Source organism: Pyrgilauda ruficollis, unplaced genomic scaffold (genome assembly GCF_017590135.1).
Source record: "Pyrgilauda ruficollis isolate IOZ18807 unplaced genomic scaffold, ASM1759013v1 scaffold15, whole genome shotgun sequence".
In the NCBI taxonomy this organism is placed as follows: domain Eukaryota; kingdom Metazoa; phylum Chordata; class Aves; order Passeriformes; family Passeridae; genus Pyrgilauda; species Pyrgilauda ruficollis.
In genome coordinates, this window is record NW_024513654.1 from 16,850,082 (window position 1) to 16,875,242 (window position 25,161).

Below are 25,161 nucleotides of genomic sequence, written 5' to 3' on the forward strand. Positions count from 1 at the left end.
CTTTCCACCGTGGAGCTAATGGAACTTTGTTTGGGAGGAATGGTGACCTATAATGCTGTAACCTAATAACCACAGAGGTTACCCTTCAACTGAGTGGTTTTGTGCACTAACTACCTATTTGAAACAAAATTGGTAGAGTCATAATTACCTCAGGAAATTAATAGGATGAATAATTCTTTAGCATTGTCTTGAAAGCAGCTCTTTCCAGGAGTGGTCAAAGTGCTCTAAATTTACATGGGATGAAGATGAATTCTTTCTAACAATGTTTAGGTACTTCTCATTTTAGTGTTTAAACTCTGAAGAGGCTGCTCAGAGCCTTGACAAAGGTTAGATCATCTCAGCTCTGTCATAGCCAGTAGCTTACATGTGAAACAGCAGGAAGTGTGAGGTTTCTCCTGGTGTAACTTGGAAATAAATGGTCCCACGGAAGTGCTGCCATTGCCAAAACAATTAAGATTGAACCAGCAAGGATTTCTTATTTTCATGGTGGGTCTTGAAGCCAAATTTCCCAGCTTCCAGGTGCATGCTTGAACCATGATACTGGCTACTGTTTTGTGTTTGTCTACCCTCTGTCCCTTGCTCTTCCTCATGAAAACTGGGGAGCATTCCTGTTTCAAAGAAAGACAAACAATCTTCTTTTCATGACCAAGGTGTTGTTTTTGTTTGTTTTTTGTTTGTTTTTTTTATGAACTCACTTTTTTGTTTAATAATCCTGCTTAATAATAAAATTATACAATACCACAACTGTTAGAATAAGATTTTGATTACACTATGCCTTTAAATAACTGCCACCCCAATAAACTGAGTAATAATCTGAAGCATGGAAAACATCTAGAAATCACAGAATGTATTCAGAGAAAGGAAGCACTTTCATTACAGTTACAGTCTAGAGAAGAGAGTAGGCTGGAAGCAAACCCTGTCTTCTGTTAGCAAAGTATAGTTATTGCAGAATTGAAGATGTATCAATTGAAAAAGCATTACAGATCGACAAGGTTGCCAGAAAACATGAAGTGCACTATCAGGATGCAAAAGGCATTGTAGTGACATGTGGTGTGCAGGAGGAACCTTTTCCCTGACTCCAGATGCAACAGAAGTGGGTTTTGGTACCCAGTGAATCTAAGTGTTGTTGAATGAGTCAGGTAAGGCTTCTGGTTGTGGGTTAAGGATACTTCTGCATCAGGTCAATAATTTCACTGTACACTTGTAAAGGTGCATCTGATCCCCAGATGAAATCCAGGTGTGCCCATTCAGGAATCTTCTTGTGATAGATAAGCTTCTTGATTTTAGACAATAAAATGGCAGCATCCTTGGGATCTGCGAGCAGGTCTTGTCCCCCAGTCCATACTGCAGTTGGTACAGTCATCTCTTCTATGTTGTAGAGAGGAGGAGTAGTCTGGAAAACAGTACAGGAATGAATGTCCAGGAGAGCACAGCAAGTTTAAACATTCATTTGTGGCTTTCTTATGTCACTGCTCAAAGTAGAGGTGTCTAAATCAAAGAGGAAGAAAGTTCTCTTGTTTGCCTTTTCTATCTGTGCTCACAGAGATTACTCAACTGATAGCACAGCCAAAAGTAAAACACCTCCTGAGCTGACAAAGAGTTATTGTTGGGTCTTTGCCTTCTCAAGTGGGAATCTTAGGGCAGGAACCTGAAACTAGACAGAGATGTCAGGATGCCTCTGGATAAAGCCCCCCATCATGGTCCTTTTGAGGTACTGTTCAGTCCCAGGAGACATGGGCTAGAGAGAAAACACAACATGCAACAAGGATGAAAAGGATCATAGAATGGCTTCTGTAGGAGGAGAGGGAAAGCAGCTTAGGACTCTGTGTTTGGAAAAGAGATGCCAGAGCAAGGGCAAGAGACAGGTTTATACAACCACAAACGGTATGAAGAAAGAGCACTGTAAGTAATTATCCCAAACACAAAACCTAGAAGGCATCCTGTGACTTTCCAGGAGCAAGCAAATTCAAAGCAAACCAAAGGAAGCTGCGTTTCATGAAATTCATCATTAAAACATGTAACTTGTAATGACAGGCTGCTGTGGAGGCCTAAAGGTGAGGAGGGTCAAGGATGGGATTAGATTGTTGAATGGAAAAGGTGTTCCTCAGGATCTGCTTGAGGACAAAGTCCTTTTGTCTCTGGCTGCCAGAATCTAGGGGTGGCTGTTAATTTTCCAGTTTTCCTGTTCCTAATGTTGTCATCTGTTTCAGTTACACTAGTAGACAAGATGTTTTTGTTATTTTCTTTGTACTCTTCTTTTTCAAAATGATTTTCCATTTTTTTCTGCCCTTACTTTCTCTTATTCGTATTGATCATTTAATTGGAAAGTTTTTCTCTTCCTCTCTGTCTCTTCCTTTTAAAATTTATTAAATGTATTATTGCCACTAGTGCTTGCATGCTTTCTCTATTGACTTCCAAACTGAAAAGCAATAATATTTTCATTTACTTATGTTCTGAAAATGTGTCTCCTACTAGGTTCTTGCTCTCTTCCTGTGTGCTTCTGTGCTGTCCAAGGTTGCTTCACCAAGACATACCTGTTGGTATTTTTCCATGTTCTTCTTTGAACTGCCCCAGTCATAACCTTGGAACTTCCCCGAGCGGGCCTCCTAAGAGGATGAACAAGAGAAGGGAAGTTGTAATGCCACCATTTGGGAACTTTGTGTGTTCCTTCCCTGATGAGCCTCTGACTCCAATCTAAAGCCCCAACAGAAGTTCTTCTAAGAGCTATGAAAGAGCCAATAGTAAATTAATTAGGAGTGACAAAAAGTGAAAAGAGTCAGATGTTTCTGTCATAATGAAAGAAATTCACATCTTCTGCAGACAGACCCAAGGATGTCCTTGCAGGCAATTTGTTCAAGTTTGTAAAACTGCTGTTAACAACTGCTGTCAGCAAGTTAATCTCAGTGCTACTGCCTTGTCCTATTCTTACAGTCATGTTGCCAACACTCAGCTCTGCGAGTGGCTCCATCTTATATTTTCTCTTCCTACTCTGTTTTGAGTACAGAAATTACTATTTTAAGTGCTTTCCCTTCTTGGCTTTACCTACAGCATGGGTTGCTCCTACTCTGAGAGACACCTTCACCAGAATCTTAGTATTGAAATTCAGTTAGTTCCTTTACTTGTAATAACAGTAAGGACTACAAAGACTTAGGAGTATTACTTCTGCATGTTTATGCTTGTAGTCTGTGGTTAGATGCTGAATTACATCTGAGTCAATTTGCAGAACTCCCCCCACTCTGCTTTTGTAACTCTTTTTCTTACAGAAAAAGGTCTAGGTCATGGTCACAAAAGCAATTTATTCAAGCCTACTATCTAATGAAATCTCACAGCCAAAATTATAATTTTATTTTGAGGAAGTGCCTGTGCAGATGTCACTTAGACATATCTGTGTGTTTGCTTTGCTGGAAAGGGCACAAACACTCCTGCAAGTTTTGTGTGCTCGCAGCTGCTTCCAGTGCCGCTCCAGAGCCCGTGGTGCTGCCAGCAAACCTGCCTTGCCGCAGAGGCTCCTCCAAGGGAGCTCTTTGGATCCTCAGAGTGGGAGCGCAAAGACAGAAAGGCAGCTCACATCAGCACTGCTGCTGAAGGGGTACTATGGCAGTACCTTGTAGGTGAGGGATAGAAACAGTCTACTAAATAAAGTATTTATTATTTATGGTTCTACTGTTGTCCAGACACTGACAGCCCTGAAAGAGAGAGAAGAAACTGCAAGGGTTTTAATAGTAAATGTGACAATTTACGTGGCAGCCTAAATCTTGCTCATTTCTTGGCACCACGTTGGAAACACAACTAATTTAAGATAAACTCCCTACAAACTGTGGACATCATTTATAAAAGGTACTGGATACACAATAAGGAGAGCGATGTGTACACCTGCACACACAGCTTCCAGCCTACATATTTTTACTCAAATGCAGATCTTCATTGTTGGCTTCAAATGTATCTGTATCACACGGGGCATTTCTATCCTGCTGGCAAAAGAAGGAGCAATGAAAAATAGTGTTCTGAACTGAGGTTTCAGTTGCAATTCACAAGTTGCATATGTTTCCAAGAAGTTGGCAATGGCTTCACACTGATTATCTCTTACCTCTCTACTCAGCTCAAGGTGAGTACCTATCTTATCTTTCAGGGGATTGCTCATACCTGACTCCAGTGGACTATGTTCTGCACAGAAGTTCCAGCAGAGGTTTGGGCAATATACACGTTGATTCGATTCTGAAAGAGAAAACTCAGTGGGCATTCTTTGCTTCCCTTCTATGCAGATGTACATCAAAAGATATGCTACAGCAGCATCATGTATCAATTTAACCAACAGAAATTGGAGTGACGTGATTGGAGACTCCCTCAGGTTTACTTCACATGTGGCAGTATATCAGATAAGGAGTAGCACTGAGAGAGCAATCCCTAACCAGAGCCTTTTCCAGGACGACTAAGAATCTAAAAGAATCTACAGGTGAGAAGGAATGAATAGAAAGGCAGCAATTTAGACCCCAATCTGTGTGGTGTTTTTCAGAATTCTGTATCAGATTCTGTATGAGAGAGGATCACTGTTGGACAGAACAGCAAAGGGAAATGCAATTTCCTAATGAATGCACAAATATTTGAAATAAAACACACCTTAGTACTGCACAAATATTTGAAATAAAACACACCCTAGTACTGCACAAATATTTGAAATAAAACACACCCTAGTACTGCAGGGATTTCTTAGTAAGCTGCTGTGGGATCCTTCCTCAGTGAACACTTTCTGAGGCATTTTTTGAAAAATGCTGGAGCAAAATTTTGACTCCCAGGTGGTCTGACCTACAGCTGGATACAGTGTGAGGTGCCCAGCTACATCCTAATACTCTATCCTGGAGGCCCAAGGCTTGGAGAACGAAGACAAGGAGGAGTATGTGTGTTCCTTTCTGAGTTGCAAAGTGAAAACCTTAACCAGGCTTTTAATTTCTTCTTTTTCAGTGTGCCAGCATGTGAAATATCTCTGATGAGACCAGTAGCCACAGTATGGACCAGGATATGGTGCCCTGGGTGAGGTCTGTCAGAAGGCAGACTGCAGAACTCTGGGGGGCTCTGAGCAGCTGTCAGCTGCAGAACTGGTGCCAGATGCTCTTCTGCGGGGAAAGGCCGTGGTTCCCTGCTAGAGAGAGGGCAATCAGCAGATATTGCTGTCCAGTAGTGGGGACTGTTCCCTGCAATGCGATACTGATAGAAATTCAGAATTCACCCTGCAGCATAGAAGGTTAATTTGAGGAGCATAAGATTAAACGCTCAGTAGAGGTGACAAAAGTTATACATACCACATCAATGTTTTTCAGGTTACAGCCACCCAGATTGAAGAAGACACTTCTACAAAGCCTGGCAAAAGTTCGGTGGCTGCAGACAGGGGCTATTATCCTTGTTAGACACTCAGTCTGGGGAAGGAATTCTCTGTTGCCAAGCATACTCTGTGAAATACAACGGTAACGATAATTTGGGAATGTACACACTTCTCCATCAATTTCAGTGGTTCTTACTCGCCTTTTCTCCATCTGTCAGAAGATGTTCCCACAAACAAGTGAGAAATTACTTGGTTTTCCATTGCATCAGCCTGCTTGGGCATTACTCAATCGGGGTTACATCACTTTTAATGAAGAGATATGTTAAATTAACTCCAATTCATAGTTTAAGCTTTTATATTAGTGGCTTTGCCTGGAGGAATCTTGGAAACCTTTGAGGATCTGTATCTTTCTATCTCTCTGGGTGACCTGTCCCTGTGCTGCACTGTTGCCTCGGACTGAAAGCTTTTCTTATTGCCCTGTCTGAACTCTCGAAGGCCTCACCACAAAGTAAACCTGCCCGCTTCCAAATGAGTCAACTTCACAAGGCTCTACACTTTCTATTTATCCATTTTAAGAGCTGAACAAACAAGTATATGGTTAAACAATGGAAACCAAGATATCACACACCCTGAGCATTTTCTCAGGAAGGTAGAGGAGTTTTGTTGCTGGGCCTTTAGCATACTTAATAGCAGTGACAGGTGCCAAGGCAAAGTAGAGTTTGATTTTTTGAGCCAGCTCTGGCATTGTTGAAAATGCAATGAAAGCTGAAAAAAAAAAAAAAAACAAAAGAGGAGTCAAACCCCAATATTTTTACAATAGACTGTTTTCAGTATTAATACATATTCTGCACTTTCAATTTATAAGCAACCTTGTTGTTCAGAGACTATGGTCCAGCCTAGATTTGTATGAAATCCCTCTTTTCCATAAGTTACCAGCTTGTAGGAGTTTTTCCCTATTCAGAGAAATTTCTTTCTTTATTTTGCAGCTTTCTTCCAGACTTGACTAAACATACATTTCTGATGTACATTCATATATTTCTTATACTATTGGGAGGAAAAGTAATTTTTCTTCCAGTCAATCCAATTTTGTATTTTCTTTTTTCATGCCTACATCCGGTCCAAACTGGCCGACTTCTCCTTCTGTACTCTCATCTTCCTGTTTTGTTTTTTTTGGTGAACTGACCAGCTGCTGTTGGGCACACCCTTGCATCTTGGATAGAAACAATTTGCATGGCCCACACACAACATTTTCCAGTATAATTCTTAGTTGACAGATTTCCAGTAGCAGTGTATTTGATCCATTATGCTTCATTATCTTTATAATAAATTTTAAATGCCTACATGTTGAAAACTGCTTTTACTAACACAGTATTTCACAACTTCAAAGAGTTAATGAAAACTTTAAGTACATTCAGTAACTCAGTATCTTAAATCACATTTTACTCCTGTTTTCTGGAAGAATTCGTCTCTTGTGTGTAACTTACCAATGGTAGTACCTTGTGAATAACCAATATAGTACAGCTTCTCCTGTCCTGTTTTCTCCAAAATGAAATTTATTGCTGCTGGAAGATCAAACTTCGCCATCTCATCAAAACTGCAGGCAGGGGATTGAAAGAGAGGCATGCATAAATTAAAAAGCCAGACTTTAAATTGAATTTGCATTTTTATTAATAGCTTGTCAGCAAAGAAACAGTCTGACTGATTTAGTGAATAATTCAATTGTTCTAAGTTCTTTGTTTTTCTGGCACTGGATATGGAAGATACTACTCAAGATTGTTTTGGGGTTATTATATTACACAGACTAATGTTTCTAAGTAGCTGCCAAAACTGGCTCCAGGATTGAGGAACAGCTTGGAGATGGCCTGTGCAGGCTCCTCTGAGTCGTTCTGCTGCTGTGCCTCTAGTTTGAAGAACCTGATCAAGCAGTAATTAAAGATGTCTCCCTTATTACTACAGTTCTCATGCTTTTACAGGGGCACCTCAGCAGAAGCAAATGTAAACAATGCTCATTAATATGTAGCATATGCAAATCCCTGATTTAGCCATCTGACACAAATATGTAAGTGAGGGCAATGGATATCCCCTTCAGTGGTTCTGTCTACCTGAAAGCCCAGAATTCATCTTGATCAGTGGAGTACTTCTGATGTTTTCTTGACCAGCGATTCCCTCTGCTATTTCCCATCCAAACATCAAATCCAGCATCAGCTAGCAGGAAGCCCAGGCTGTTGTTGGGCAGGTTTGTGACCCAGTTACGAGCATCTCCCAATAATCCATGCTGGAGAAATACAGCAGGTCTTGAAGCTGAAAAATAAAGCAAAACCAAAACAGTTTATAATTGTTTTTATCTTTTCATTTCCTGGTTGTTCAGAGATATTATTGTCTCATATTCAATACTGGGACTTTTTCCTGAATCAACAAATCAGAAGAACAAAATCCTTCTTTCTGTAAGAGGCACCTTCTAAGCTTCTGAAAGAATTGATGGAAAGATCTGCCTGACAGCACAGCAAGCTAACTTGGCACCCTCTGGTCATTGTTTGTACAGCTCAGACACATCAGCTTGAGATTCTCAGCACTGATAGGGAGATGAAGGTGTGGGATTGTTTTCAGAGATTTCCTTTACCCAAAATATGAATCAGACGCTGATATTAACCAGGTGTAAGCAAAAGCAAAGCAAAATTAGAAGTTGGAAAAGCTTTTGCAAAACAGGTTGATTATCTTTATCTTTATCTTATTTTACTTTTTTTTTTTTTAAGTTTTACTAATCAACGCTTACTAGAAAGCATATGCTTAATACTATGGTGGATTTTTATTATAAATAGATGCTTGACATTAATTCTGTAGGTCTTTCAGGTTGTTCAGGGCAGCCAGAACTCTGCTGAAATTTCACTCATGTATACAAGCTTTGGTGGATGCTTTAGAAATACAAGTTGTCTCTTTTGAGAATATGCCTTGTCCAGAGTGGTGTTGTGTCATATTAAATAACTGTACCTGGGTTTCCTTGATTCTGAGTACCATAAGGGATTCTGTTAATGGTAATGGTATAACCATCTTCTGTCATCACTTCATACTCCTCACTGGGATACCCTTTGTAAGTAATGAGCTCATTCTAGGAGAGAAGGTACAAATGCATTTGCTTGCACAACTCCATTTTATATACTATAAGATAGTCACAATGAAGAAATGTTAGAAATCAGGTACAGCTGGGGATTTAACCTACCTACATTAAGCATCTGAATGTATGTAACCCTAAAGCAACAACAAATTTCCTTTTTTCTTTATATTACATCTAGGGGCTTATTACCCAGGTAAAATATGTAATACAAAACCTGTATTACACTCCTGCCATTCAGTCATCACAAGTCCTTGCATTCTGGTGATATAAGAATCCCTATAAGCTCATAGCAGGACTTTATGAGCTGAGATGAGGTGTGTGGCAGAGACAAGGAGCTGTCTGGGTGCAATGCTTCTGATTTCGATACAGCCTGGAGCCAGCTTATTTAAACTACCTTCAGAGAAATCCAGACAGCTTCACAGCTGTGCTTTGGTGAACAGCATAGATGCAGTGAGCACTACTGAAAAGCTGACTACATTATGGGAGGAAAAAAAAAAAGATCAGGCATTTGCACATCTGCAAGGGAAACTAGCACAGCCCATCTTAAGTTCTGAAGTAAATATTACTTTTGACCTGTAATGTTCCATCTGTTTTGTTACAAAAGGGCATTGGTTTTTATACTCAGAGAATTACTCAATGTATTTTGCCATGCAGGACAGAACCTCCAAGATTTTAACAAACAGTGAAAGACCTACACAAGCTGCTTGGCAAGAGGCGTTTTTCTGAAAAGCTGGCCATTTCTGGTCTCTGCTGGTCACCACTAGTTGTTTACAGACTTCATTGCTGATGAAATGCTGACTTTCCAGATAGTCATTCTTTCAGATAGGCAGGCACTGCCAGCAATAGCAAGCTGGTAACTGATACTTAAAAGGAAAACAAGTCTGGAGATTTACTATTTGCTTTAATTTCTTCCAGAGAGAAGATGGGCTGTTACACATGCAGGCAGAAGAGAAGAGAAAGCAGTAGTACATACAATGACTAGAGAGGATAGGTTAAGGCAGCTTACCTCCCCTGTTATTTCTACCACTTAGAAACCCCTCTGCTGTAAGTCATGCATACCATCCATCCTCAGGGCACTCCATCAACCATCAACTTACAATACTCATAAAGGCTTCAGGATCCACAGCTCTCTTCATTCTTTTCAGTTCTTCTGAATAAGAAACTCCCTGAAACAAATATGTCACAGCAACAAACAGCCATATCTTCTCCCTGCAAAATCCAATATATTAATCTGTCAGTAGTCCTCCTCTGCACTTTCAATCCAGACAGTTCTGTACTTTTCTGATGAGGAAAGTGCTGTCTAATAATTAATGAAGCCAGTCTGGTACTCCCTCGTTGTTAATTAAATGGAACAAAGCTGACTTCAAACACCTGTCTGAGGGTGTTGGGCAGCAACCTGGACTGTCTGCCAAGGTTTGGGCAAGGATGTTGCTCTTGATCAAGGCAAAAGTATCAATGAATCCAAGAAAAGGAGCAAAGCTTCTGGAGAAATTAATTTCTCTCATTTGTTTGAGAAGAAATTAATTTCTTTTTTTGTTTAAGAAGTAGGTCACTTGCATTCCCATACCATGCATTTGATCTGTAGGTAAATTTGGAAACCTTTCTGGCTAACTCTGTGAAACACAGAGTTATTGGGTAACTCGTTAGTAAAGCAATTATTGTCACAGTGAAGATTTCAAAGTGGAGATAACCAAATTGTTGGATAGTTAGTGGAAAAAAGTAAAAACAATTGCAAATTAAAAAATTAAATATTTATAATTAATTTAAAACTTAGAAACCTAAATAAAACAGTTCTTTATATTTGAAAAATTTATATAAATCTGCTTAATGACAAAATTCATTCACTCTATGGGATGAGGATGGATTAAGGAAAAGAACACTTTGCTAAATGTAATGTTAGGTAGAAACTGAGTGCAGGGACCAGGATCCAGTTTTGTTAAGCAAAAAAGGAACAAAAACCCCCAGGGAGGTAGCTATCCTGCTTAGAGGCACACATAGCAGCTCCACTGGCTGTGAAGACCTACATACTCTTGGCTCAAAGAAAATGCAGTGTTTGTATTAGCATCTTCTCTACACTGTATAGCCCCCAGAGGCCACACCTAAACTTCTGTAGTCGCAGTGATAGATCTTTCACTCAGACTGATTCAGCCAAAAAATCTATTGCATTTATTGCTTTCCTATTCAAGAAGTCTTTTAAACTATTTTCCCCCGCAAATGATAGGAATAGCATTTTTTTTTCTTCTCACAGAACAACAATTTATACACTAACTTCCTAGCACTACATTCTGGTACAATCCGTACGCTGAAAATGCGTAGCTCCTTTTGTAGAAAAAGGGACATTTAGAGACCTTTGTTTTACTGAGCTAACACCCTTTCTTTTGGTTTAAAATCACCACTTTCTGATTCTCTCACTTGCCATCTTCCTTTACCTCTTCAGCTACCCCAGAGTTACCTAAATCCAGGCCTGAATCTCTTTAGTCACAAGGAATCTTGCAAGAAATAGCCATACTTTCACCTACTTACAAGCAAAACAACACAACGAAATGCATTTGTTCCCAAATAGTAAAGCAACTCCTCAAGCTCAGCTTTCATACCATCTTTTGCAGCTCCCATGAAGCCTTCACTGGTTTTGGATCATAAATAAATCAAAGCATTACTGACCTTGTGCCCAAAGTCATGTGTTTGGCTGAGCAGCTGCGGCTGCAGAAGAATGAAAACTCAATTCCTGGCTGTTTGGAAGCGGTGCTGGCAGTGAAAGGATGGTCATGCACTGTTTTTTCCCCCAATCATGCAGCAACTTGACAATTAGCCTCTGTTTCTTTCCCTCTACTCATTCCTTCTGCTATCACTTCTGCTTTTCCCTGGTGCAGCACCAGAGAGGGGTGACTCCTTTTATCCTCAAACTTCATGCTTTTCAGCTCCTTAGCCACCACAGCTATAACAAGGCTCTTCTACTATCACAGATTGCTGGATTTTTTTTTTTTTAAGGAGAATACCAGCCTCTGTAGAGTGGCAGAGCAGAATTAGGAATTTTGAAAACAAATATATTCATAGATATACCTTATCATACCTAATGAAATTGTCAATAGACCTGCAATAATTTTCTCTTTTACCAACAACCTACCAATTTCAGCTTCTCATGTTATCTGGAAAGGAGGGAAGGAACTCTGATACCTCTACAGATGTTACTGCACATATTTTTCTTTTATTTTTTAATGCTTTGGTTGCTGCTCCATAATTCTGTGTTGTTGCTGGAGTGGTTTCAGGAGATTTGCCTCCATTTATATTTCACCTCTTAAATGGGAATAGAATTGAATGGATATTCCCCAGATGAGCAGTTATGAAACTAGAAGGCTTTTCTGTAATCTGTATGGGCTCAGAAAACATTGCTGAGATGGGCACACGTGCGTCAGTGGTCTCAAGCATACTCTGAGTGGGCCAGAATTGTTCAGCAGTAGAAATTAGGTAGGCCTGGACAGAGAGTCCAGACAGGTCCTTTTCAAGGCATTCAGGACAGTGATCTCTTTAAGTCTCTTCTTTTTGTGGAGGACAAGCCCTGTGCAGCTGTGTTCCACCATGAGTGGTGTCCTCCCCACAACAATACAAGCTTTGCAGAATTACAAGTGAGGATCTTTTTTTTCCACTTGCGTACCCTGGTATAAAGCTGGTGGGTTTTTCATTCTGCATGTTCCAAGTATTTTTAAATCTTGAAATTAATTATTCTTTCTTGTTCAGTTCCTAATTTTTATTCCTCCAAATATTCTTTCTGTCTCACAAATAATGTTCATCCACATAGAACAGATCAGCTTAAACACTGAGATGAACATTGGACAAAGGTGTTGAGCAGGATTTGGTATTTCTATTTATATTATAGCTTGCATGCTTTCTTCTTGCAGTACTGCCTGTGATTAGGATCAAAAATATTCACTATATCCTCAGAAGTTATTTTCTTTAGTATTTACAGATCAGAAAGATACATGAACGAAAATCTCTGGAGAAGACCTGTTCCTACAAAACTTGTTATCAGGCTTTCAAAGAGAAATAGAAACATCTGAGTTCAGTTTCTGGCAGCAAATTAGGAGAGGAAATGATTTTCAAGGAGCTGGTTTAGAACATGGAGTGTTTTCAAATATTGATTCTACACATGGGATGGAATGTTTTTTGAATCTTCTCATTATTTCCTTTATATATTCCAAGTTATTTCATCTTTCCTGTAACAAAAGCAGGTTTCTGCCTTTTTAAAGTCTCAGTGTCTTTTGAAGCTCGACAAGACTTTCATGAGTGAACTGTTTAAATGTGTACTCGCCTTTGAGTACCTCATGCTATTCTGTCATTAAGATGTGCTATTAACTCACTGTGAACAAAGCCAGTTTCATTCTTTACTGCAAAACAATGCTCCAATAACAAAAAACTCACTAAAACATTGCATACACGTGCCATAATACCATAAATTGGGAATGACTGGATAAAGTCATTGCAGGCAGTATGTGTTTAAAGTGAGTGTTTGAGATGGGCAAAGAAGGTGAACTAAGGTTAGTGTTGGGCTGATTTTTTTAAAACCAGACATGCACACGCTGTTGTAAATGATCAGGTTTCAGGGGAAGTTACTCACACTATAATCAGGTATGGAATTCAGTGGAAATGCTTAAAGGTTGAGATGTTGCTGTCAGAGTTGTAGCTGCATCTTCACAAGTGTGGTCATAGGTAAACGAACTTTAAACTGGTCAGTCTAGGTGCCCTTGTGTAAATTAGTGCTTTTATATAAATTGTTCACTAAATGTTCAGTTTATGAAGTGAACTGAACTCAGCTCAACTCTTTCCAGGGCTTTTTATGGATAAAACCCCCCATCAATGTACAGAATTTGTGTTTTCTGTAAACTCTTTACTTTCCCCATTCCCTCCTGCTGCAGGAATTGGACCTGGCTCTGGAAATTACTTAGGAATGGAAGATATTTTTATACAGCTGAATATAGCAGTTCATCATGGATCAAATATGTCCTTTTGGCTTCTTCATGCAGCTAGTGAACGCAGTTATCAGAAATGTTTGGCTATTTTAAGTATGTTAAGGAGGGCCTTTTAGGGGACGTATGCTCTATTGAGAGACAGACTTGTTTTTGTGGAAGTTGCCATCCAGGAGTCTCCAAGGGAACACATAGCAGCAAAACCAGAAGGATCCCCTTGTGCACTCATATGGCTTTAAAAACATTTCATGTCATAATGGTGTAAACATTTGCTTCCTGAGAGTGAGGAAAACACTGAGAGCTAAGCACAGGGTCTAACTGTGCTCTCCACTGAATCCCTGGGATAATACCTGGTTCCCACACAGCAACTGCCCCCAGCCAGCCACCCCATGCTGTTGCCTCAGCTGGAGTGCTGTTGGCCCAGCACAGGCACATTTTGGGGGTGAAGGCAGAACCTCCTTCTTCAGCAATGGACCCTACACCTCCAAACAGCAAAGGAACTGCTCTCAGGGGAGTCCCTACACGCAGACAGAGGTGCAGAAACAAAAATCACTAACGAGAACAGGCACTGCTTGGGCGAGAGATTCTTCTCAGCTCTGTCAGGCCTACAAAAATATTGCTGGTAGTCATCATCAAGGTCAATGGACTTGCCTCGGGATTACCACTACTGGGCTGAGTGGAACCGTATTTGTAAGTTATGAGTGAGTAGCTCTGCACTGGCACTTGGATAATTAAGAATTATTCCTGTGACAAAGGTAAGCTAAGCAGTGTCAAAAGGAAGGGCTCATGAGGGGCAGAGAGGGCTGCATGCCTGGCTGTGCTGCTCGCACTGCTGATGCCTTGTCTGGAAATGTCCCAGGCAGCGCTGCCCTCCTGCTCAGGTGCCAGTCACCTATAGAAGGGGCAGCTTCCACATGAAAAGCTCAGCACCAGCCTGTCTGTTAACTTATCCAAGGGAAATACAACTTGCAAAAAGAGCAATTATTTCCACAATACTTTCTGGCTGATGCTGAAGTTTGTGAAATGTCTGCAAGCCAGGACTTCTTCACCTCCGAGGGTGGATGAAGTCTGTGTTGCAATTTATGAGCTCTGCATTGTTAAAATTATTTTGCCTCACAGTCTGCAGAATTTTTTTTAGTTCTTCTGCTAATTTTGCAGCAATGTATAGAGCAATTTTGCAGCAATGTACAGCGCACTCCCACAGTCAGCAGATGTCAATTATATCAACTATAATAAGAGAAGAAAGAAATTTACACATCTGCTGACTCATGTGGAAAGCTGAAAATTACATATGCTTTGTTTCTCTTGCACTTTTTGCTAAATGAAAGTCTTGGGAGTGTGAATTGAAGTCTTCAGGCAGAAGAACTGGGACCAGTACGAGCACTGTGCAGGCCTTGCACCCAGTGTGCAGCAGTCTCCTGGTGAGCATGGGAAACACAGAGTGAAGAAGTCTCTGGTCAGCTTTGTGCTGCTGTCAGCAGGACCTGCCCAGCTATTTTTAGGGGTCAAAAGGACTGTGGCAGAGGGGCTTCGGCTTTTCTTAATCCTAAGAATTAAAGTAAGGCGTTTGCTCTGGGAAAGAAGGAAGGTGCTGGGGAGGTTAGATACAGCACCACTGAACCTCTGTCCTCCATTCAAACTGGGATTTTTGCATACCTGCAACTGGGTTGACTGGGGGCTGAGTTAGCAGCATCCCAGATTGGGCTGGGACCCCTGTCTTCCTTCCCATGAACACCTTTCTCCTTGCCTTCTTTCTGCTGGAAAATTCTCATCAAATATGAATTCCATTACTAATCATCTCCACCATGGTTTGTTCAATTTTTTCATGCATTAAAACCAACTTCCCCTTAACCTCACATAGAATCACTGAGTTGAAAGAGACCTTCAAGATCATCCAGTCCAACCCATGCCCCAACACCTCAACTAGACCATGGCACCAAGTGCCATATATCCAGTCTCTTTTTAAACACATCCAGGGATGGTGACTCCACCACCTCCCCAGATAAGCCGTTCCAGAACTTTATCACTCTTTCAGTTAAAAACTTTTTTCTAATATCCAACCTACATTTCCCTTGGCACCGCTTAAGACTGTGTCCTCTCATTCTGTGAGCTGCTGAGGAGAAAGAGACCAACCCCCACCTGACTACAAGCACTTTTTAGGGAGTTGTAGAGAGTGATAAGGTCTCTCCCAAGCCTCCTTTTCTTGAGGTTAAACACCCCCAGCTCCCTCAGGGTTTGTGTTCCAAGCCCCTCACCAGCCTCATTGCTCTCGTCTGGATGCTCTCAAGCGTCTCAATGTCCTTTCCAAACTGAGAGGCCAGATCTGGACACAGCACTCAAGGTGTGGCCTCCCCAGTGCCAAGTACAGGGGCAGGATGACCTCCCTGCTGCTGCTGGCCACACTGTTCCTGATACAGGCCAGGATGCCCTTGGCCTTCTTGGCCACCGGGGCACACTGCTGGCAACTTCTGCTATGGCAGCAGGTAAGATAGGCATAGACCTGTCTTTCCCAATTGTAAAGCACTTAATTTTTCACTTGTACTTTTATACATATTAGGAATTTCTTTTGAAATGGCAAAGGTTTTGATGACTCATAGATCATTTATCTTTAAAAAGTGAACATACAGTTACCGATACAAACTAATGGTTTGCTTTGAGCATCAACATTAATTTTCCCACATGAAATAATCTACTGTAAACAGTGAAAAATTAAATATACAGTAATTATAAAATTAAGGTGATTCTTTTGTACTTAGGATGCAGAATATTGTTTTGGTCTTTTGTAAGGGAAAAGGAACATGATCAAAGTATTTTAACCTTAGCTATAGAAATGCGCTTTAAATAGCAAAGCTGCTCATCAGATATAGTCTGTGTTTCCAATGGAAGCTTTCCCTTATAAGGACAAAATTTGCCTGCTGACCCCAAAGTGATACTTTCCAAACCAAATGAAGAACCTACATGTTCTCTTTTACTTATGTCAACAAAATGTTTCATACTCTTGCTACGTGAAGGAAGTTAACTTCTAAAATGTTAGTGCCAACACATAGTTCCACAACATTGCACAGAGGAACAAATGAAACTTATGGACCTCTTTCAAGCTCTGCTCCACTCAATGTTGCATTAGACACCGAAAGTTTTCATTAAACAAGGGAGTATTCTTTCAGTAAGACAAACAATATCAGACAAGGGCATAATTCTTACCATTCCCAAAGAAATCCATGTCTTTTTGATGATCGGGATGACCTCTTTGCTTTGGAAGCATTTTGTGAAGGGTCTTGAGGCAAGAAGATCCCTTTATAGAGGGGTCTCGTAGTTGTTTCACTCCCCTGGAGCAGATAGCAGTGGCCATCAGAAAAGCACTCAGTTCCCAAGGTCTGCGTAAGAGGACACTCCGTCCCTCTTTGCTAGTGGGACTGTCAATCTCCAGGGGAGAGGCTCCAATATTAGAGGAGAACAGGTCTGAAAAGCTGGTAATTTGTATTTTCCTTTTGAAAACCAACAGGACAGCTAGTCAGATGTTCACTGTCCAAAAATTTGTGTTGCAGTGATCCTCAGGCTGATTCTGGTCTGAGCTGGCAGCAGCCCTGCAGAGCAGCACACAGTCGTACCAGCTAAGACCTGGCCCTGGCAGCACCACTTTTAGGCTCTGTACTCCTTGCACTGTGCCCTGTCCCTCAGCTGGCACGGCTGAGCTGACATCTCCGTGCTGCAGCAGTGCCCAGCCAAATCAGTCAGCACTGATTGTAGCCACAGTCTTGCTCAGGTCATCCTGACATCTTGAAATAAGTGTCTGGTGTCCACGTCTAATGACTGGGACATTGGGCCACTCATCACTGTTATTTGATCTTCTCAAGCAATTGTGATCTCCAGGGCTTTTGTTCCCTTCCTCTGCTTCAGCTGGCACCTTCAATTAGGAGGATTTTGTGTACGTCCCTGCTACTTGTCTGAACAGCTTCTAAGCTGCAATCCTGTTAATCTGAATAAATATTCAAGTAAGTATATGAGAATTGTGGCTGAAATCCTTCCCTTTGTGCCCCAAGGGATGTCAGATTTTTCTTTATACAAATCATAAATCATGTCCTAATTACAAATTGTACTGAAAGAGACTTCAGAAAATGGATTACTGGAGATAAAAATGTCACGTTTTTTGCCTGAGAAAAAGAAAATATCTGAAAGAAATATTTAAACAAAAATTTAATAGGTAGGTAAATTCTTACAGTTAGCAATGCTGCAAAAATTTTAATATGATCCTATCAGAATTCTTCTCTGTTTAATAAATTGTTCCTGAGCACTAGATGAGGCCACCCTGGTTTCCTGTCAGTTTGCACCCTACAGTTGATTGCAGGCGCCAGTCTGCAATATTTAGGGTATCTCTTGCTCTTCTTCCTGTTCTGATTTCCTAATCATGCTGCATTCTTTACTGGTCAGGACACTGGCAATCTTTCTCTTCTAGTTTGTCAACTTTTTGTTATCACACAACAAGGCCTTAATTATTTTGTGGAGGACTATGCTGAAAACCAAGGAACATGTAGACAAACACACAGGCAGCATAACCTGCTGACATTGCTCCCTTAGGAAGGCAGCTGAGCCATCCTCCCTTAAGCCTTTGAATAAAATCACTGTATGTTTCTATACTTCTGCTGGATTTCTCATCTTCATGTTTTGAAAATGGATTGTGCCATTGCAAAACAGAATTATTTTTTAGACTAACATAATTTTCAAATAACAAAGACGTAAAAGTACTTTTAATAAATGAGTTATTCTGATATTATGGAACTGCTGCAATCAGACTCACCCTTAAACTTATGGGCAATATACAGTGCCAAATATGTATGTTATGCATATACTGGATACCTGTCTTTTTAGTTTCATAAGAAAGCATTTGATTCCACAGAAGGCATTGGATTAGGAGTCACCCTGAAGTTAGTGCCACTGTTTTCTGCATTGTTCACTTTTAACAAGGAAGGAACTGAAATTAGACCAGTTCAGAGAAAATGGGATCCACCCAAAAATGGATGGGAGTTCCCAGTCTCCAAGGATCTTGGCATGTATGTGGAAAGAATCATTACCATTTTGTATACTGTGAATTCTCACCTGGCATGTTCAGCACCCTGGGGGTTGTTCCAGATTGTGCAGAAGTGAACCACATCTCCACACCAAGTTCTAGCAAGGGACATTGAGGAGGGCCTTTGGGATGATCCGTGGAAGGAGACAGCCTTGCCTTCCCTACTGCAGGACTGCTAAAATCAGCAGATCTTCCACATGATTCCTTCCCCACACGTGATTCCTTCCCCACACGTGATGCCTCCCCACACGTGATGCCTCCCCACGTGCGATGCTGCCACTGGCGCCAGGGAGGGGGAGCAGCATGAGGGGCAGGTCACCTCTGAGATGGCTTCTATGACCGCTGGTCTATAATTTTCACTTGGGACTGCAGAAAATTACAGCCTTGGACTTTACTTATTAGAAAATTTAATCACAGCCAGGGCTAGATAATTGCTTACAGCAAACTATGATCCGTGGAAGGAGACAGCCTTGCCTTCCCTACTGCAGGACTGCTAAAATCAGCAGATCTTCCACATGATTCCTTCCCCACACGTGATTCCTTCCCCACACGTGATTCCTTCCCCACACGTGATGCCTCCCCACATGTGATGCCTCCCCACATGCGATGCTGCCACTGGCGCCAGGGAGGGGGAGCAGCATGAGGGGCAGGTCACCTCTGAGATGGCTTCTATGACCACTGGTCTATAATTTTCACTTGGGACTGCAGAAAATTACAGCCTTGGACTTTACTTATTAGAAAATTTAATCACAGCCAGGGCTAGATAATTGCTTACAGCAAACTGACTTCTCTACGTGGTACACCAGCCGTCAGCTACCAGTGGGTAAAATTGTAAATACAAAGTGTATATGCACACAGGGTGTGCTCATGCAATCCTCTGCTCACAATGGCTACTTTTTCCTTCACATGGCAATTTACTTCAGAGGGAATTTTTGGGAAAATGTTTTTTGCAGAATCGCAGAATTTCAGGTACTAATCTCTCTGCTTTTTTCTTTTTGTTTAAACCTTGGTCTCTGGGGGACCGTGGGACACTGGACAAAGAGTGGAGAGTATCAAAGGAAGGGGTTACTCAACACACCAATAATCAAATCCTGGATCCATCAGCAAGAAGTAACCCATGTGCTTTAGTGCCATTTCAGATGCCTTTGGGAACCTTGCCTGCCCCTGGGATTTGACTCAGGCTTTGTATGTAGTCATTTTGGCCGAACCAGTTTCTTGGTTGATCATGTCTGGACTGTGTTTTATCTTAATCTGTTAGAGATTGCTTTATTTACAAAACTATAGGTAAATAATGAAGACTGGATTTTCAGGTAAACTTCACTTGGTTTATGCAAAGCAACAGCCGTATTTTCAGGTGGAGAAGAAATTTTCTATTTGTGATGACTGATGGGCATAAGTTGTTTAAAACCCTGAATGTCTGTGGTCTGCAAAATTTACACTGTATGTAGATGAACATTATAGGGCAAAAAAGGATGAAAGAAGTGGTCATTTATAAGAGGAATTCTAAACATTTCCCCAGGTGATGCAGACTAGTCAGTTCTGTGCATTCAAAGCCACAAACAAACTCTCCAGTATCAGCAGGTGCTCCCAGTTTTCAGGATTTTTCCCTGTGACAGAGCCATCTCTTTGAACAAGAACTCGGTGTCTGATATCCCCACATGAGTCCAGCAGTAGCATTTCTTTATGGAAATGCCAACCAACCTTCCAATAAAATTTTAGTAAATTCATTAATTTATACCATCATTATAATTTCAATTGTGGCTTTTCATAGCTATGACAAGCCTGGGAATTATTAGCAGGATTGTATCCAGTTTGGATTTCAGAATACTTGATAGATAATCTTCCAGTTTCTTATCCAGTCCTTTGATGTTGTGCAAGTTAGAGGGTTTTGGTTTGTCTGTTTGTTTGTTTTTCCTGTTACTGATAATTCGGTTTAGTATTTAGGGTGGTGGTGAGGCTACTTTACACCATTATGACTTTTCTAGCCATGGTATATTTTCTTACATGGAACAGACTTTGGCTTGCAGAGCTCTGTCCAACACAGAGTGTGTATAACCACGCTGCAGGAGTTAGCTCTGTTAGCATGTGAACCCCAGAGGGTTTCCTGCCTTTGGAACATCAAATGCATGATGCATCAGCTACCCAGTGTGCACACATGCAGTTCTTCCTGAGCAACTATCATCAGAAATAGTGTCACTGCACCTAATTGGAGACAATCACCCTGATATTTCCCATCAAAGCAATGTGGATTTATCAAAGTGACACAGAATGAAATACAAGGCTCTTATTATGCAATGAACATTGTCTAGTTTATTAGTAATAGATAGGGGTGGTCATTTAAGATGAACCTGGTTTGCTAAATACAATCATAACATGGAAAGCTGTGGTATCTCCTGGATGAGCTGAGGAAAAGCTGGTTAGCTCCAGCAGTGGTGCTACAAGGACAAACCATTCCCACACACACCCTGGCGTGCCACGGCTCAGTGTCCCAGGCAGTGACCTCCTGTGCACAGGCAGGTGATGCACCCTGTCCTGCTGCTGCTGCCACAAACCCACACAGCGATGCTGCAACAGCAGGGCATTGCACAGTGTTCAAGCCATCTCAGAATTAAGAATTATACAGGGCAACTAATCCTCATGTGTCCGTGTTTGCTTATGTTTGCTACATATTTCCATTTTTTGAATCTGCCTTCTGGTCTTCGAGGGGGAAAGAGACACTCCTAATATATGTGGCAATTTCAGTTCCAAATTCAACTATATGTTGCCATACTTCTGCTCAGGGAGAAACAAAAAAAAAAGTCTTCATTTGCCCTCTCCTGCTTTTCATATGCATCCATTTATGAGTGATTCATCCAGGGCAGAGTAAGTTTATAGACTTGTGAACTCAGATCTAAAACATGATTAAATAGATCAAACGAAATATAAACCACAGTATAGTAAAACAGAAATTCCCCTTGGCTTCAGTTCTTCTTAGCAGCTGTTCTGCACAGGTATTGAGCCATGTACACACCTCTTTTCATGGATGTCAAACTTTCTTTAAAAGGATAAAAAAAGGCAAAATGCAATACTCTTTCATCTTAGTAACTCCAGCATTAAAATAATTGTAAAACAGGTTAATGTTTTCAGAAATATTATTTAACTTTTAATTTCTAATTATTGTTAAGTGAAAGCTCTGTAAAACTTGATTAACAATTATCATTACTGATTTTCTACTTGAGATTAGCTTTGACTGAATTCCGTTCTGCTTGTAATTTTGACTGTGCTTGCCTGAGATGTAGAATATTTTTAGTAAGAAAAACCACCCATCTGAATGGCTGATCTGAATGCCAGTAACATGTGGGTTACAGTTTTAAAAAAGGTTTAAGACATTGCTCAGCTTGATTTTTCTTACACTGTTGTTTTGAATTGTTATACAGACTTAGCTGGTTGTAGGGTAGTTATTTGAATAATTACTTTTTCCATAAAAGTATTGAGTAACAAAGCTCAGCTCGTGCATGGCAGTTCTGTGCAGTCCAGAGTGGCTGCATGAGCATTTCACAGGTGACACAAGAGTTTTCACAGCTATAAGCAAGTAACAAGAAAGAAGAGAGTCTGTCCAGCATGGCACACAGGACACCGTTTTGGGGCAGAACCAGCACAGTGGCTGCAATAGCATTTCCATGGCAATATAATTCCATAAGGTATTTTTTACTTTACCTTGCCTGGTAGTTTGTCTCACATGATCTGTCATGGTACCCTCTCTAGATACACAGGATTGATGGAGTAATTCATACCTGTGGCATGGTTTCAGGATGAGCAGCACTGAAATTAACAGGTTTGGGGCATTCTTGTAGCTGTGGGACATAAGGCAAAAAATATTTTGCCATTTTGTGCCAGTTTTTCAGTGGCTGAAAGTGCTACATAAGTGGAAAACAAAAATATGTGGAATTTTGATTTAGAAGGAATCAGCTTGAATAAGGAAATGTTTGTGTCTGTGATTACTAGTTGGAAGTGAAGAAAACATGAAACAATGAGCTTGATAAAATGATTATAGCAGAAATGCAGTATTTTAGTACTGGATAAGAGCCAGGAAAAGTAATGATAAAAGCAGAGCTTTTTCCATTTCCAAACAGTCAGCAAGAATTTGTTTGCAATTTCCTTCTTAGGGCACTTCCATGAGATATGTTGACAGTGAGATTGTGATATTTTTTACACTGTCACAGCATGTAATGTCCCAATGTGAAACACATAACATGTCTCTGCTGGAGAAGACACTGAATTTCCATTTCTGCAGCTGATGATTTCTTCTGAGCTTGCAGATTCTTGCATGAGAAACAGATGCTGAGATGGAATAATAATTAATTAGAAACTAATAAGATGGAGCTCACTTTCCTGCCTGCACCTGGGTTTTTGAGGGAAAGATGGTGGCTAAAGGGTGAAATTTCCTTCTGAAGTCCAATTTCCCAAGAACTTCTCAGAAGCTTCCTTGCCACGCTGCTGCAAAGATATATATGCAGGAAAGTGCTGGGGACTGTTTCCTCAGCAGACACAAAAGAAAAAGAAGTTATAAAGAGCTCAGAGCAAATCTTCCCTCATTAAAAGGGAGAAATGGAGTGCTACTATATCAAATTCAAAAGTCCTACCATTATACCAAACTCCCCCAGAGAATTTTACTTGAGCGTGGCTTAGAGAGAAGCCAATGTATAAGAACTTCTTCTCCTCAGTTTTGTGCACAATAAAATCTTTTTGTGCTCTTCTGCCTTCCCATGCGATTGAAGGAAGCAATGCAGTCTAGCAAAAACATAACTGAAAAAAAATTGCTTTTTTAATGGCACAAATTATTTTTTGTAATGTGGGTTTTGTTGGTTTTTGGTTTTTTGGGGTTTTTTTACATACTGCATCAGCAGGTAGTTGGAAGAGTTGGAAGATGAGGTTTGCCAAAACACCCCTGGAAAACATAACAAGCTAGCTAGGGCTGCTGTATAGTCTCTCTTTTCTGGGCACATTCCCTGTGGCTGCTTCCTTCTTTCCTTCTGGGCACAATTTGGAGGATGTGAGCTCCCTCTGCAGTGTTGAAAGCCTCATCCAAAACTGCAGCTGCAAGCGTGTGTCTCCAGGGAGCGTGGGGGCAGTGGGGGAGCTGGGTGCCAGCAGAGGGCTGGGGCTGACGAGCAAGGCTGGACATCTGGGGAGTACCAAACACAGCTACTCTTACAGAGGCGTCTTGGAGAGGGAGGGGCAGGAAGGAACTGTGCAATCATGTCACAGTGAATATAACTTTGTTTAGCATGACTTGATCAAGACAGCATTTCCTTTTAAATAGTGCTCTGGACAGGAAAAGTTTGGGGTAAAGAAGTGTCTGGGCAGAAAGAAAAAGAGATGAGAGTGGGATAAGGATTAGTGTTAAGATGCTGTTCACCTTCCTCCTGAGCTGTAGGAAGTCCAGGATGTGATGAGGAGGAGCTCCCAATAAATATTAATCTTCCTTTTTTTTTTTTTTTTTTTTTTTTTTTTTTTTTTTTTTTTTCTGTCTGACATATGGATTCCCTCTTTAGTCTGTGATTCAAAGACCTTCACTGGTTCCTGGTGTTTGCCTAAAGCCTCAAAACAAGATTCATTAAAGTCACATGCTGAGTGAATAATTGCCTTGAATTAAAATCCAAGAGGTACCTCAAACATTCATTAGGATATAACCTATGCAGTCATTTCACTAGTGGTACATCAGCTGACACACGGTGACTGGAAATCGTATTCCTGCTTTTGCATCATGCCAAGCAGACAAGGGAGCTGACAGCTCCAAGCAATCCCAGGCAAATTTGGGATCTAGTTTTGATTTCTGCAACTTCCCTCACAGTACAAACTGTAGGAGACCAGCCAAAACAGAAACTGCATTTCTGTCCCAGCACATGGGAGAATCTCCTGGCTGGGATAGGAGAAGGTGCAGGGCTGAAGAGTGGTAGGGTTGCAGGTGTGTTAGTAGGCAGCATTTGGAATCAAGTAGAGACAGGTCCTCTCCTGCATGTGGATATGACTCAATACTGGATTAGAAGCCACCAATGCCACTGGTGTTTGCTGATGTGAGTGTTGCAGTCATAGGCTCAAGCAGGGCATTTTTGATTTTAATTACTGACACCGCAGAAATTGAACACTTTTCTCTCCAAGCGTGCTTTATTTTCCTAATGCTGCTCTTGTTTGGGTAAAACATTAATTTCCATGTTTCAAATATGGAGCAGTGCTCAGAGAAATGGGGGACAAGAGTCCCAGTGGGGATTTAGGGAATTAGGAGGGTGACCATTGGAGCCCCTGGTGTGAGGTGGGAGCACTGTGCTGAGGCAGGGAGCGTGCCTGTCTCCAGGGCTCTGCAACAACTGCTTGTGCATTGGAAGAAGAGAGGAATTGTAAGTGAAGCTTGCACTGAAATCTGGTTTTCCTGCATATAAAACTTTAAATGGAATAACTGCTTGCAACATACCAGTTCACTAAGTTTTGATGGGAGCTGTCAAGTAGCATTGTAGAGTCTTTCCACTTCACATGTAAAGCAGGCAAATTTTTCCTGATGCAGGGGAATTTTGTTGGAAATTTTGAATGAAACAATTTCTGCCAGGATTACCTCACAGAGTTTTACCTTACACATGTATTTCTTTTGGATGATTCATCTCATTTCCTTTCAGTATGTGGATCCATAGGAGTTTATAGCTTTATGCACTGTAACTCAGTGGATTAATCT

General features: G+C 40.9%; 1 protein-coding gene across 1 annotated transcript; it reads right to left on the reverse strand.

The window, feature by feature from the left end:
- Positions 1-1,077: 1,077 nt before the first annotated feature.
- Positions 1,078-11,228, reverse strand: LOC121350177 (lipase member M-like). Its single transcript, XM_041461284.1, has 10 exons — positions 11,091-11,228; positions 9,527-9,638; positions 8,306-8,423; positions 7,420-7,618; positions 6,802-6,911; positions 5,946-6,082; positions 5,298-5,444; positions 4,144-4,215; positions 2,535-2,606; positions 1,078-1,393 (listed from the first exon to the last, which is right to left on the reverse strand). The coding sequence occupies exons 1-10, from the start codon at positions 11,105-11,107 to the stop codon at positions 1,160-1,162; spliced, it is 1,218 nt and encodes a 405-aa protein (XP_041317218.1). The 5' UTR covers positions 11,108-11,228; the 3' UTR covers positions 1,078-1,159.
- Between the last annotated feature and the right edge of the window lie 13,933 nt (positions 11,229-25,161).

Excerpts from the sequence above, each read along its gene's own strand:
- LOC121350177 (XM_041461284.1), bottom strand. Across the intron at positions 8,424-9,526 it reads CTGAAGCCTTTATGAGTATT|AATGAGCTCATTACTTACAA; the intron begins GTAAGTTGATGG and ends CTTCTCTCCTAG. Across the intron at positions 6,912-7,419 it reads GATGAATTCTGGGCTTTCAG|TTTTGATGAGATGGCGAAGT; the intron begins GTAGACAGAACC and ends CCCTGCCTGCAG.